The sequence below is a fragment of the Giraffa tippelskirchi genome, chromosome 11 (genome assembly GCF_054371585.1).
Source record: "Giraffa tippelskirchi isolate mGirTip1 chromosome 11, T2T-mGirTip1v1.2.pri, whole genome shotgun sequence".
Lineage (NCBI taxonomy): Eukaryota > Metazoa > Chordata > Mammalia > Artiodactyla > Giraffidae > Giraffa > Giraffa tippelskirchi.
This window is the reverse complement of record NC_137285.1, coordinates 120,978,501-120,992,558: the sequence shown is the minus strand read 5'-3', so window position 1 is coordinate 120,992,558 and position 14,058 is coordinate 120,978,501. Positions and strand designations below refer to the sequence as shown.

General features: G+C 38.0%; 1 protein-coding gene and 1 pseudogene across 1 annotated transcript; one reads left to right on the top strand and one right to left on the bottom strand.

Annotated features, from left to right (window-relative positions):
- The first annotated feature begins 5,189 nt into the window (after positions 1–5,189).
- On the top strand, positions 5,190–6,134 carry LOC145525643 (olfactory receptor 52B4-like). The gene has a single exon (XM_081539168.1). It carries the CDS (start codon positions 5,190–5,192, stop codon positions 6,132–6,134), a length of 945 nt encoding a protein of 314 aa, XP_081395294.1.
- A 4,664-nt stretch (positions 6,135–10,798) lies between these two features.
- LOC145525644 (TIR domain-containing adapter molecule 2-like) lies at positions 10,799–11,480 on the bottom strand (annotated as a pseudogene).
- Positions 11,481–14,058: the final 2,578 nt, after the last annotated feature.

Below are 14,058 nucleotides of genomic sequence, written 5' to 3'. Positions count from 1 at the left end.
TATCAAGGAGTGAATATCAAGAGCTTGGCTGTCCATTATTGTAGCCAAGAGGTTCTGGTGGGTCTTGCACACTTGTCTGAATTGAGATGTATCATACATATAAATTGCACGCTAAGATTTTGAAGACAGTTCAAAAAAATAATGTGAAGTATCTTAATATCTTTCACAGTATATATAGCAATGATAATGGGCTTCGCTTCCCAAGTGGCTCAAGAGGTGAAGAATCTGCCTGCCATGCAGATGACCTGGGTTCGATCCCTCGGTCGGGAAGATCCCCTGGAGAAGGGAATGGCTACCCACTCTTAATATTCTTACCTGGAGAATCCCATGGACAGAGGAGCCTGGCTGGCTATACAGTCCATGGGATTGCAGAGTCAGACATGTCTGAAGCGACTTAGCACCCATGCACTCATTCACAGTAGTAAAATAGTTCAATTGTATGGTAGGTAGTGTATGGTTAATTTTTTTTTTAAACTGCCAAACTATTTTCCAAAGTAATATCATTTAACATCTGTTTTCTCATTATCGAAGTGATTTTACATCCTTGCTATAACTTGATTTTGTTTGCCTTTAATTTTAAGTGTTTTAATAGATGTATGTAGTGAAGTATCTCATTGTGGCTTTAATCTGAATTTCTCTAATGTCTAGGGATGCTGAATATCTTATTTTTCTTTCTTTTTGTCAACTATGTATTTTTTTTGATGAAGTGTCTTTCCAAGTCTTTGATCATTTTTTTAAATTGTTGCTTATTTTCTCATTACTGAGTTTTGAGAGTTTTTTATACATTCTTGATATGTTTCTCATTATATATATATGCTTTACATATATCTTCTAGTATTTGTCTTTTGTATTTATTTACTCTATTTATTAAGAGTCTTTCAAAGAGGATGAATTCTTAATTTTAATAATGTCCAAATTAGCAAGTTTTTCTTTTATGGATCTTGATTTTTATGTTTTATCTAAGAACTTTCCTAACAAAAGATCACAAAGAATTTTTCTTTAGTTTTCTAGAAGTTTAGATTTTATACTAAGTCTATGAACCGCTTTGAAATTTAAAAAAGAAAATAGTGCAAGGTATGTGTCAAAATCCTTGTCTTTGTATATGGATCCAATCATTCCAAACACTATATGTGGAAAAGACATCCTTTTCCATTGAATTGGCTTTGTAGCTTTGTCATGTCTCAGTTGATCATAGATATGTGCATCTTTTTCTGGATTCTGTCCTTTCCCATTTATCTATTTATCTATCTTGATATCAGTATTGTATGTATTGATTATTATGGTTTCATAATATATCTTGAAATAAGTTAGTATTAAGTTTTCCATCTTTTGTTCTTTTCCAAATTTGCTTTCACTATTCTATATCTTTTGCAGTCACATGTGCTGTTGTGCCTTGATTGACCTCATTATGATCTCTGTCCACATGGTCTTTTATTTGGCTATCCTAAGCTTTCTGAATGGCTACTGGGTTCCAAGAAGGCAAATGAAAGCTACAAGGTCCATATGCCCTGGAATTCACACATCGCTTCAAAGTTATCCTGTTGATCAAAGCAACTCACAAGGCCATCTCTAATTCAGTGGTTGGAGAGTAGGCTGCTGCTCGTGTATAGGGGAGTGGCATGTGTGTACAGTAGATGGAACAATGATTGACAGCCATTTTTGTACATGGTCAACCACATCTGGTAAAGTAGCAGGTTGATAAATGTTCAAAAGCTTGACAATACACTCTGCTGGAAAGATGAGAAAAAAGACACTTACTGGAGTAGGTTGCCGTTTTCTTCTGCAAGGGCTCTTCCTGACTGGGATTGAACCCACATCTTCCTCATTGCAAGCAGATTCTTTTATCACTGAGCCATTAAGGAAGCCCCTATGCATTGCTAGTAACAATCAAAAATGGTGCAGTTACTATGAGGGAATTTTCAATATCTAGTAAAACTAATATACAAATGCAGTTATTGTTTGACCAAGGTAATTGTGTTTCCAGTAATTAACCTTAAGATTTATGAATAGAATTACCCAACTAAAGAAGAAAGAAAAAAATGAAAAGATTCTTTGATAATAATGCAACCATATCATAAGATCACATGTAGTTGAGATCCCAAAGTGAAATGAGAGAATGAGACAAAATTCTGGAAGTAATTATTACTGAAATATGGCATATTAGGTAAAAATCATAAATTTACAAACAAAATAACGCTACATCTAGATACATCACAATCAAATTAAAAATTAACATAAATTGAAAATATTCAATGCAGTTAAAGGAGGCAGGGAAACGAAATGCAAATGTCCAAGTTAATAAAGACTCATGACTCTTCTATGAACTGTTAAGCATGCACTGTTATGTTGCCTCAGGTAATAGTTAAACATAATTCATGACTCAAATTTGAAACTTATAAAAACTCGGGATGAATATTTTATAACTTCAATGGAATCCTTTTCATGACTAGCAAAACCTTAAAAATCATTGGTGCATTCAAATTACAACTATTTATATTCCTGTTGAAAGTAGATTTCATATTAATTGAGCCTGTAGCAGGCTGGATTAGGTGGAAAAAGCTTTTATATCAGAGCAACCTGAGAAAAGCAAAAATGAAGAGGAGTAGAAGAGGGGCAGATAGGCAATGGTTATAGAGATTTACCCCACTTGGGAAGAGGGTGAGGCTGGCAGAGACAGCTCTGTCCCTGGAGTCCTGATGTGCTTCCCTCAAGGGCTCCACAAAGGAAGATAAACAGCCCTACTCCTGACCCGTCACATAACAGATCTGTCTGATTCTGTAGTCTCAGCCAAAGGCTGGTGAGTGAATAACATCTGTTGAGTGGGTTGTTTTCCAGAATCAAGGAAGGACTGTGTGTGTGTGTGTGTGTTACTTGCTCTATCATGTCCAGCTCTGAGACCCCATGGACTAGCTCACCAGGCTCCTCTGTCCATGGAATTCTTCAGGCAAGAATACTGGAGTGGGTTGCCATTCCCTTCTTCAGGAGATCCTCCCGACTCAGGGATTAAATACAGGTCTCCTGCATTGCAGCAGATTCTTTACCATTTGAGCCACCAGGAAAGACCCAGGTAAGGACTGGGCCAGTGTCATGTCCCAGACAGGCCAGCAGGGACAGGACTCTTGGAGACTATTGATACATGTGGACAAGGAATGGTAAAGACCAGAGGTGCAGATCTGATATAGCAGATGTGGGGAATGGAATCTGGAAAGGGATGTTGAGAGCATGTAGGGGCTAGATGGAAGGATACTGAAGTGTGGTAAATAATGAGAAACAATTCAATAAGTAACAAATATCCTAATAATTAGATGAAAGATAAGAAAACAGAAAACATATTTACTTAGACTATAGTCCCCTCTTGGAAAACTATGAAAGGAGCCCTGAGAATGGCAGAAGACTGTGGTCACCTACCCTGTACCAGATATTTTCAGGAGCTTTGAGGAAACAGGGAATCTTGAAAAATATGAAAACTAAGGAGCCAATTTTCCTCCCCAGAATGATAAATCAGGGGCACCAAGAGGAGGAGCTAGAGTGGAAGAAATAATGAGCATAAAATATACCTTAGCCACGGAGCTAGGTATTTTAAGACATCCCTTAAATATTCTCAGAAACCCCAAGAAGAGGATATTCATTGTTTAGCTCCATTTCTCTTCATTCTGTGAAAGGTGGATTGCCATGGCTGTCTTCTCAGAAGTATCATCTGGGTCCATTACACCTGGAACATTTTACAAAATTCATCTGCTTACATATCCACCATTCTCTCAAATCATCTGTCCAAATAGGACTCAGGCACCTGGTATGATGCCTGAAATGTAGTCACTGCTCAAAATGTACTTGTTGAATGATTAAGCTCACGAATGAAGAAAAGTGTTTAGTAGGAAGTAATTGATGAAATCATATGTTCATTTCTATTAACTGAAGAATCTTCCAAATTCCAACTACTGCAACCCCCTGCCCTCCAGCAATAAATTCTTTCTTTTTCCAACTTCATTTATTTCTACGTTTAGCCCTTTAAGGTGGGAACATCAGGGGTGCCTCATCTCTGCCATGGAAACCCTGTCTATGTAACCCCTTAAAACTTTCGTGACTCCCTTCACTAGTAAACAAACTGAAGGTAGTGAAGTCAGAAGATTTTAAATTCATTTCTATCAATTGTTGATTGTGAAATTTGACAGGTGATCCATAGTCTCTGAGTCTTGCTTTTCTTAGGTGTGAAACAGAGATAACATCCACTTCCTCGAGTATATTTCTACTCCCTACATAAAGAATTCATAACATGTAACCTGCATACTACAATCCCTGGTATAAAGCAATGCTTAATAAATATCAGTGATTTTTTGTGGCTTTATTATATTTAGATCCATTCTACTTCTGGAATATGAATAATCTTTTAGCACCAGACTCTTCAGTCAAGTACTGATAAACTTTCACAAGTAATCATTCTAAACTAGAATAATTGTCGTACACTACTTGCTTCAAGACATCTAATGGCTACTCCTCACGTAAAAGATGAAGTCTAAGTGTAAGTTGTGATCAAGGCCTTTAACAATCATGGGTATCTGCCTGTACAATCCCCTATGAAAATCTTAACTACCTGTTACTATGTGCTGGAAGTGTTCCAGGAGCTTCCTTTATTGCAGTAATCTATATATTTACCTTGTGTTGAGCTATTATGTTTTACTTTTCATTCATAATTTATGATAAGCTCATCATTTCAAGGTCAAGTTCAAGTATCAATATGTTAACAGGTTTATCAGACATGAATACTGATTTCTTCCTTGTACTTAAATTTTCTCTTTGAAAGAGAAATACATATAATAGCATCTCTTTGTTTAGTTGGAGGTAAGTGTAGTTGGTTATCACTCAATGGCGTGCAGAACATATCCTTTCACCTTTGCCTATTTCCTATGATTTGCATGTTCAAAAAAGATGGAGAGTGTGAGATAGGCCAAAAGCTCCTGGTATATTTGTCACAAAGTGTGTTTGTATGGTGGTAGTGGTTTAGTTAAGTCGTGTCTGACTCTTGCGACTCCTTGGACTGTAGCCTGCTGGACTCCTCTGTCCATAGAATTCTCCAGGCAACAATACTGGAGGGTATTTGTATGATTCCTCTTAATAAATATATTAAAGAATATATATTTTCCTCAGTCTCTGTGAACAGGAAGTGCAGTCCCATGTCATCTGCTCCAGGTATGACTGCTTCTAACCACAGCAGTGTTAGCCACACAGTCTTCCACTTGCTGGGCATCCCTGGCCTTGAGGACCAGCACATATGGATTTCCATCCCCTTCTTCATTTCCTATGTCATCGCCCTGCTTGGGAACAGCCTGCTCATCTTCATTATCTTCATGGAACGGAGCCTCCATGAACCCATGTACCTCTTCCTTTGCATGCTGGCTGGAGCAGACCTTGTCCTCTCCACATGCACAATCCCTCAGGCCTTGGCCATTTTCTGGTTCAATGTGAGGGAGATCTCCCTGGATCGCTGCATCACTCAACTTTTCTTCATCCATTCCACCTTCATCTCTGAGTCAGGAATCTTGCTAGTGATGGCATTTGACCGCTACATTGCCATATGCTACCCTCTGAGATATACAACTATTCTTACACACACACTGACTGGGAAAATCGGTGTGATTGCCTTTCTGAGAAGTTATTGTACAATTTTCCCCATAATATTTCTTTTGAAAAGGTTGACTTTTTGCCAAAACAATGTCATTCCACACACCTATTGTGAACATATTGGCTTGGCCAAATATGCTTGTAATGACATTCGAGTGAACATCTGGTATGGGTTTTCTATCCTTATGTTAACAGTGGTCTTAGATGTCCTATTAATTTTTGTTTCTTACATTCTGATTCTCCATGCTGTCTTCCACATCCCTTCCCAAGATGCTTGTCACAAGGCTCTCAACACGTGTGGCTCCCATGTCTGTGTCATCATTCTCTTTTACGGGCCTGGAATCTTCACAATCCTGACTCAGAGGTTTGGCCGCCACATTCCACCTCATATCCACATCTTGTTGGCTAATGTCTGCATGCTTGCTCCACCTATGCTGAATCCCATCATTTATGGGATCAGGACCAAGCAAATCTGGGAGCAGGTAGCTCATGTGTTGTTTATAAAACAGAAATAACTGTAGCATAAGTGTGAGTTTTCAGAATCGCTAGCTATCTGTGAAGTCTATGGAAGTGGTGGGAGGGATCAGCTGAAACACTAGGAAATAGCTCAGCGAGTCCTGTCTAAGAACAAGTTCACCACGAGATTGCAGACTTTAGTCTTCTGTTGTCAAGACAACCCGGCAGAGGGAAGCCATGTTTGACTAAGTAAGTAACCTCCTTCAAAGACCCTGGAACAGGACGGATCAATTTTCAGAAGTCATCTATCCTTAATGACACGATAGTATAACCTTCAGAATTAGATGAAGTGAGAACAGTGCTCTAGCTTGGGATTTTTCTCGGCTGCACCTAACCGAGTTTCTCCCACTCTGAGACAAACCTCTTTTACATACAAACCTCTATGCCTCAGTGTCTCTCATTCTAGCTACATGACATTCTTAGAATCGGTGATTCTTGGATTTTACAGTTATTGCTATTATATCATAATTATAGACATGCATGTCTATAATCAGAGGATGTAAATATAAACGTGTGTTTTATATTTTGTAGAACAACTTAAGGAGACTGAGGAGATTGAGAATGATCTAAGAAAAATAACATATTGTACATAGTTCTATTTTAATACTTATTTGACTAAAATCTATAGTTTTTGTAGAAAACATTAGAAAAAAAAAACATGAAATGAAACTCATGGACTCATAAACTTAACAGCCCTCAAGCAATTTTATCATTAAAATTTTTTTCTATAGTTGTACATCTGTATCTATATACTTATATGTCTGTCTCCATCTATACCTAAATCTACATCTTAATATGTATCTGTACTTTATTTCCTTCTGAATCTATTTTTAGCTTTATCTATCCTTGTGCTATAAGGAAATATTATGATACATGTGTAGATGTGTAGATTATGGATGATACTATATAGTAGTGATAGTGAAGTCACTCAGTTGTGTCCGACTCTTTGCGACCCCATGGATTGTAGCCTACCAGGCTCCTCCATCCATGGAATTTTCCAGGCAAGAGTACTGGAGTGGGTTGCCATTTCCTTCTCCAGGAGATCTTCCCAACCCAGGGATCGAACCCAGGTCTCCCACACTGCAGGCAGACACTTTACCATCTGAGCCACCAGGGAAGGTTGATACTATATACATGGTCTATAACTTACCTTTTTTTTCTGGCAGAACATTGCTGATACTGGGAACAAAAGTCAACAAAAAGCTTGACTTTTTGCCAAAATAATGTCATTCCACACTCCTACTGTGAACATATTGGCTTGACCAAGTATGCTTGTAATGACATTTGAGTGAACATCTGGTATGGGTTTTCAATCCTCATGTTAACAGTGGTCTTTGATGTCCTATTAATTTCCAATGTTTATGAATTTATAAACCCATTACTATCTTTATATAGTATTTCATTGCAGGGTTTTACAATAACTTATTTAACCAAGCATTCCCTTTTTAAATCCTTTTACCTGGTATTATGACTATATATTCACAAATTTAAGTCTCATTCAATTTGTTATTTAAGTATACAGTCCAGGTGTGTTCTAAATAAGTTATTTTAAGTATTGTCTTTTAATATAAAATGCAAATGCTTGATATAAGACAGTTGGGAAACAGCAAAAATATTTTTAAAAATTCCTAGTCAGGAGAAAACCAAGGATAGCTTTTCTTTGTTATCCCACCTTACATTCTTTGTTCCACGGATATGTAATTTCATACAGTTTCAATATTATTGGATATTTAGAGCTTTCCATTTTTAACTGTATATATAAGACTTCTCTGAACATAACTAAGCTTTCAATTTTTGTTTTAAGAATAAAGTCTCAGAAATGCTGTTGTGGATTGATTGGATTTTTAATGAATCCTATAAAATTACTCTCAGAAAAGATTCATAATGTATCTTTCTGCACTGATAATGAGGCTGAGTATTTTCATTTTCAAGAACAAAAGAACAAAAATGATATTGTACTATAATTTTGATTTATTTTTAATTGCTATTGAGATTAAACCTCTATTGGAGAGTCATATTTCATCTTATGAAGTAATGATAGCTACTATTTGTTGATGACTTGTGTTACAGCTCCATGCTAAGCATTTTGTGGACATTACCTCACACCTTCTTCATTTGGACCCCTTAAAACAGTATTACAGATGAGGAAGTGGAAATCTACTAGGGAAATGGCAAAGGCAGGAACAAATCTTTTTCTATTGTCAAGTTTGTTTTCTTGGCTACTAAATCTCTGAAATGGTTCTGATTGTTTCTGCTTTTGCCCATTGAAGTCCTGAAAACTTTATGTTGTCCTTATTGCTCTTTATTATTTTTTACAGATAACATAATACTCTGTGTTTTCACTGTCAAGTTTTGAGTATTTGCCTGTTTTTAGTTTATTGTTAATATTTTTATAAACTGTTTTAAATATTAATAGCTATGTGTAAGTCTTTTCTCTTGTGTCTTTTTTTATTGGTTACTCACAGAAAATTCTCCTTAAGCTTAAAAGCTTTGAGGCTTTGAGTATTATTCACATCTGTCTACTTTCACTTCCTCATTCTTAAATTAGGATTATTTAATCAGCATTATGGAGTTCATATGAAGATTAAATAGGCTAATATATGTAAAGTGCTTAGAATGGTGTCAGGCATATAGTGTTGTATGTATTTGATGTATAATAATAATTATATTTTTGTTTGTCTTAAGATATCTTTTTTTTTAAAGAAGAAAAACTTTTATTTAAAAAACATCATCAATTGCTCCAACTTTGGCAGGCAGAAAGGCAAGGGTGAGTGGGTAATGTTTTATTTGTATATGAAACTGGAGATACAGGAGGCAGTATGGCAAAAAAAAAAATCTTATTAGAACTGAAAAAGAAAAGTGAGTAGTCAGCTACTATGACAGAAGGGAACTTTTAAGTCACCACGCAATGAGAAGAGTCTTATCTTTAATAAGTACTAGTAGCGGGGGAGGTCTGACTTACTTGCAAGATTATGAAACATGTTGATTCATGACTGTCAAGAGGCGGACTGCAGAAAGCTGTGAGCAAACCCCAGTGTTAGCAAGGGGATATGGAGGAGAAGTGGGGATAAAGAGAAAGAAAAATAGGGCAGAATGTTTCTTCAGCAAAGGTCTCTAGAAAAAAATTTTTTTAATTAAAAAAAATCTAAGTAAGCATGCATTGTAATATTTTTCTGTGACTGTGAAAGCATAATGGGTAGCATTAGAAGTCAATTATGCTATAAACATATACAACATCCTTTCATTGTGAGCATATACATGAAGCCTCCTGCATCTATTAAATTATAAATCACATTATAAAATTCTATCATTTGCTTGTTCCCTTTTCTGGTTCCTAGTTGTTCACATTCTGGGAGAGGACAATGCCCTTTGCAGATTTATCAATCCAATCCTTTCTTTTCACAGATGAAGGAGGGTAAGTAGCTTGCCCACGGTCACATTCCTCCTCGGTGAAAAAGACTGGACAAAAACCAGGTGCTCTGATACCCTATCGGGTGCTTTTCTCATTACAGCATGATGGGACTCACACTTTCCCATTCCTGGTCTGCACTTGATAGTTCTCCCTCAACCTCAGCTGGGGCAGAAGGGCTGTGAAAGAAAGGAACTGATCTGCTTGGAGCCTCTGATTCGCTATCATTGTGGGACAAGAAACTGTAAAATGCATTTCCCACTTCAAGTCTGAAAGTAATCTACAACACGCATGCGCGCGCGCGCACACACACACACACACACACACACACACACACACACACACACACACACACACACACACACACACACACACACACACACACACACACACACACACACACACACACTCCGGCTACTGAGAAATATTTCCTTGATAAAGCACTGTGTGAGACAGAAATTTTTAACTGCTTACAAAGGAGAGGTTATTGATTTTAAAGGAGAACATCTGGCCATACATACACCTTTCAGAAACTCTTCAAATAAAGTCCTGGTCACAGCCGATGACCAACATAGAGAGCTTCTGGCTCCAGGGGTCATGTCTACGCCAGGCACGGAGTCCCCTACCATAGTACCAACAAATGTGGTGGGAATTGCCTGCAAATATGTACATTGCAGCAGAAAGGGAAAGCCTTTTGACTGGATTCTTTAAGGAGCCCCACCATTGCCGCATCTGTTTTGGGTTTCACATTTATCAGCACTCAGCATTCTAAATGTTCTAGCCTGGCTGTCCCTGTGTCTGGGTGACAACACCCGGAGTGCTTCATTACAACATCTGTGACAGGTACCTCGAAAGGGAGGCTGGTCAGATCTCTCAAGGTCGTTTTTTCCTGTGTGTCCTTTGAGAACAAAATCAAAGGGTAATTAATTGCATTTTTTAAATGTCTGTAAGTTTTTGTTCAAGATCAATATAAGGAAGATGAATTTAAAATATCCTTTGTAGCATCATGAACCAGGAAAACTGAGAGGAAACAGAGTTCTGGAAACTCTGATGATTTCCAGTTTATGGAAACATCAACAAGGACCACAATTCTACAGACTGTACTGCAGAAATTCATCTTTATTGGGCTCCACAGGTTTCTGTAAGAGGAAGGTTCTCTTTCATTGAAACTTCTCCTAGGAACTTGTTTTCGCAAGTGAAAATAAGTCCTTTCTTTTACAAACCAAGAGTCTGCCGTGTGTTGTGTGTGCTGTCTCAGGCAACAAATTGCCTTTGTACTGTATTTCTGGTCTCTTTCCATATAGCTTGCTGTATCCTGTACACAGAGTCCTGAAAAATCCTTTCCACCTGGGGAGGAAAGCCACGACTTTCTTCCTCCAGGGCGTTGACGGTTCGCAGAGCAAAGGGAGTTCTCTCTCGGGGCAGGGGCTTGCTTGTTCAGGGGCCGCAGGGGGATGACGGAGTTGTACTTGTGCTGCCTGTTAGCGGAGTTCATGAGGGACCGAATAGAACAGGAACTTACACCAGGTCTCCCTTAAGAAGTTTCCGGTCAACAGTAAGATAGTCCAGGCAGACCCGTTGACAGCATCATCTGTCACATGGCATCTCGGCAAAGATGATTCCAGGTTTGATGCCGAAGTCATTTTCCAGCAGACTCTGCACCTGGAGGGCTTCGCCTGTCTTCTTCAGCGTGCAGTATCGCAAATTTGAGGAACACCTCTCCTTCTGAGTCCTCTTCTGGGCTCTCCTCCACTCCCTCCTGCTCCCGCGCTGGCGTCTCTGCAGTACTGCTGCACACAGCGTCACCGTGCAGGGCGATGTCTTCAGATTGCTTGGAATCCGACGTGTGATGGCTTTGACTAGTATCCACACTCTGGCTTTTACCCCAAGGCAGAGAAAGATGGCAGGGATCCGTTTTAGACTTTCCGATATTCATTATAAAGATCCGAGTCAGAAGAGGAAAGCTGTATTTATTTCTCAGCATTTCATTTCGTTCGGGGAGGCGTGCAGCTCCGCAGCCCCGCGGCGACGTCTCCCTCGCCTGCCGAGCGCTACGCCTTGAGATATCTTTATTTCACATTCAGCAATTTTTTTAAAAAGCTTTTTATTCTGAAGTAATTAGAGATTAATTATCATTAATAAATAATTAAATGTAAGTTTTTATTTCTCTAGAGTAAATGCTCAAGCACACAATTCTGTGTTGTAGGATAAGTTTTTATTTATTTTTATAAGAAGACACCAGACTGTTTTCCTGAGTGGCTCTATTTTAATATATTCCCACCAGCAGTGCATGAGTGATTCAGATCTTCCGTTTCTTCACCAACATTTGGTGTCATCACTATTTTTTATTTCAGTTAGTTTGTTTTTCATTGTAGTTTTAATTTGCATATTTCTAAATGTTAATGATGTACATTTTTCATGTTCTTGTTTGTCATCTGAATACTCCTCTTCAGTGAAATGTCAGTGCATGTATTTTGCCTGTTTTTTTTTTTTTTTTTTTTTTTTTTTTAGGGCTCTACCAGATCTTAGCTGTGGCACGTGGGATATTCGATCTCCCTTGCAGTATGTGGTATCTTTGGTTGCAGCATGAGAATTCTTAGTTGCAGCCTGTGGGATCTAGTTCCCTGGTCAGGGATTAAACCTGGGCCCCCTGCCTTGGGAGCATGGAGTCTTAGCCACTGGACCACCAGGGAAGTCCCATTGCCTGTTTTTTAACTGGATTCTTTTTTTTCTTTTTAACTGTTAAGTTTAGGGAGGTTTTTTTTTTCAATATAATCTAAATAAAAGGCATTTGTCACATGTATGGTTTGCAGATGGGTTTCCCCAGCCTGTAGCTTGTCTTTTCATCTTAACAGAGACTTTCTCAGAGTAAATGTTTTTAATTCTTAAGACTTCTTAAAGTTTTTTAAGTTGATAAGTCTAATTTATTTATTTTTGCTTTTATGAGTTAGGCTTTTGGTGTCACCTGAAAACTCTTTACCTAGTTCTAGTTTCTAGGGATTTTACTTCTTACAAAATTTTTCTAAATGTTTATGAATATTTATTTTATATTTAAGTCTGTGATCAACTTTGAATTAATTTTTGTATAAGGGGTTAAATTTAGGTCAAAACTCATATTTATTTATTTTTTTCCTTTGGATGTTCATTGGTTCAGCACAATTTGTTGACAAAAGCAATTATTTCTCCAATAAATTCCATTTGTCCCTTTGTCCAAAATCAGCTGGGCATATTTGTGTAAGTCTATTTTTGTTTTTTGTCATTTGTTCCATTGATCTATGTGTCTATTATCCTGCCAATAACAACTATTTTGGTTAACATAGCGAAATATTAACCTTTAACATGAAGTACAGTGACTCCTCACACGTTAGTTTTTCTTTAATTGTTTTAAATATTTTAAGCCTATTTTTCTTTCCTTATAAATATTGGAATAAGTGTATCTATATCTACAAAAATTCTTGCTGAGATTTTGATAGAATTTTATTAAATATATATGTATATATTCTGTAAAAATTGATATCTGATCTCCCTTATGTTGAGTCTTCAAATTCGTAAGTCTGTTATGCCTCTCCATTTATATGCTTCCTTTTATCAGCACTCCCTAATTTTCAGCATACATATTCTATCCATAGTTTTCTAGCTTTATACCTAAGTACTTTTTTCTTTTGCTCTAAGTGTTCAGTTCAGTTCAGTTCAGTCGTTCAGTCGTGTCCAACTCTTTGCGACCCCATGAATTGCAGCACGCCAGGCCTCTCTGTCCATCACCAACTCCCGGAGTCTACCCAAACCCATGTCCATCGAGTCAGTGATGCCATCCAACCATCTCATCCTCTGTCGTCCCCTTCTCCTCCTGCCCACGATCCTACCCAGCATTAGGGTCTTTTCCAATGAGTCAACTCTTTGCATGAGGTGGCCAAAGTATTGGAGTTTCAGCTTCAACATCAGTCCTTCCAATGAATATACAGGACTGATTTCCTTTAGGATGAACTGGTTGGATCTCCTTGCAGTCCAAGGGACTCTCAAGAGTCTTCTCCAATACCACAGTTCAAAAGCATCAATTCTTTGGTGCTCAGCTTTCTTCATAGTCCAACTCTCACATCCATACATGACCACTGGAAAAACCATAGGCTTGACTAGACGGACTTTTGTTGGCAAAGTAATGTCTCCGCTTTTAAATATGCTAGCTAGGTTGGCCATAACCTTCCTTCCAAGGAGCAAGCGTCTTTTAATTTCATGGCTGCAATCACCATCAGCAGTGATTTTGGAGCCCCCCAAAATAAAGTCTGACACTGTTTCCACTGTTTCCCCATCCATTTCCCATGAAGTGATGGGACCAGATGCCATGATCTTAGTTTTCTGAACGTTGAGCTTTAAGCCAACTTTTTCCCTCTCCTCTTTCACTTTCATCAAGAGGCTCTTTAGTTCTTCTTCGCTTTCTGCCATAAGGATGGTGTCATCCACATATCTGAGGTTGTTGATATTTCTCCTGGCAATCTTGATTCCAGCTTGTGTTTCTT

What these genes read in the sequence shown, in the direction of transcription:
- LOC145525643 (XM_081539168.1), top strand. Translation starts at nt 5,190, where the DNA reads ATGACTGCTTCTAACCACAGCAGTGTTAGCCACACAGTCTTCCACTTG.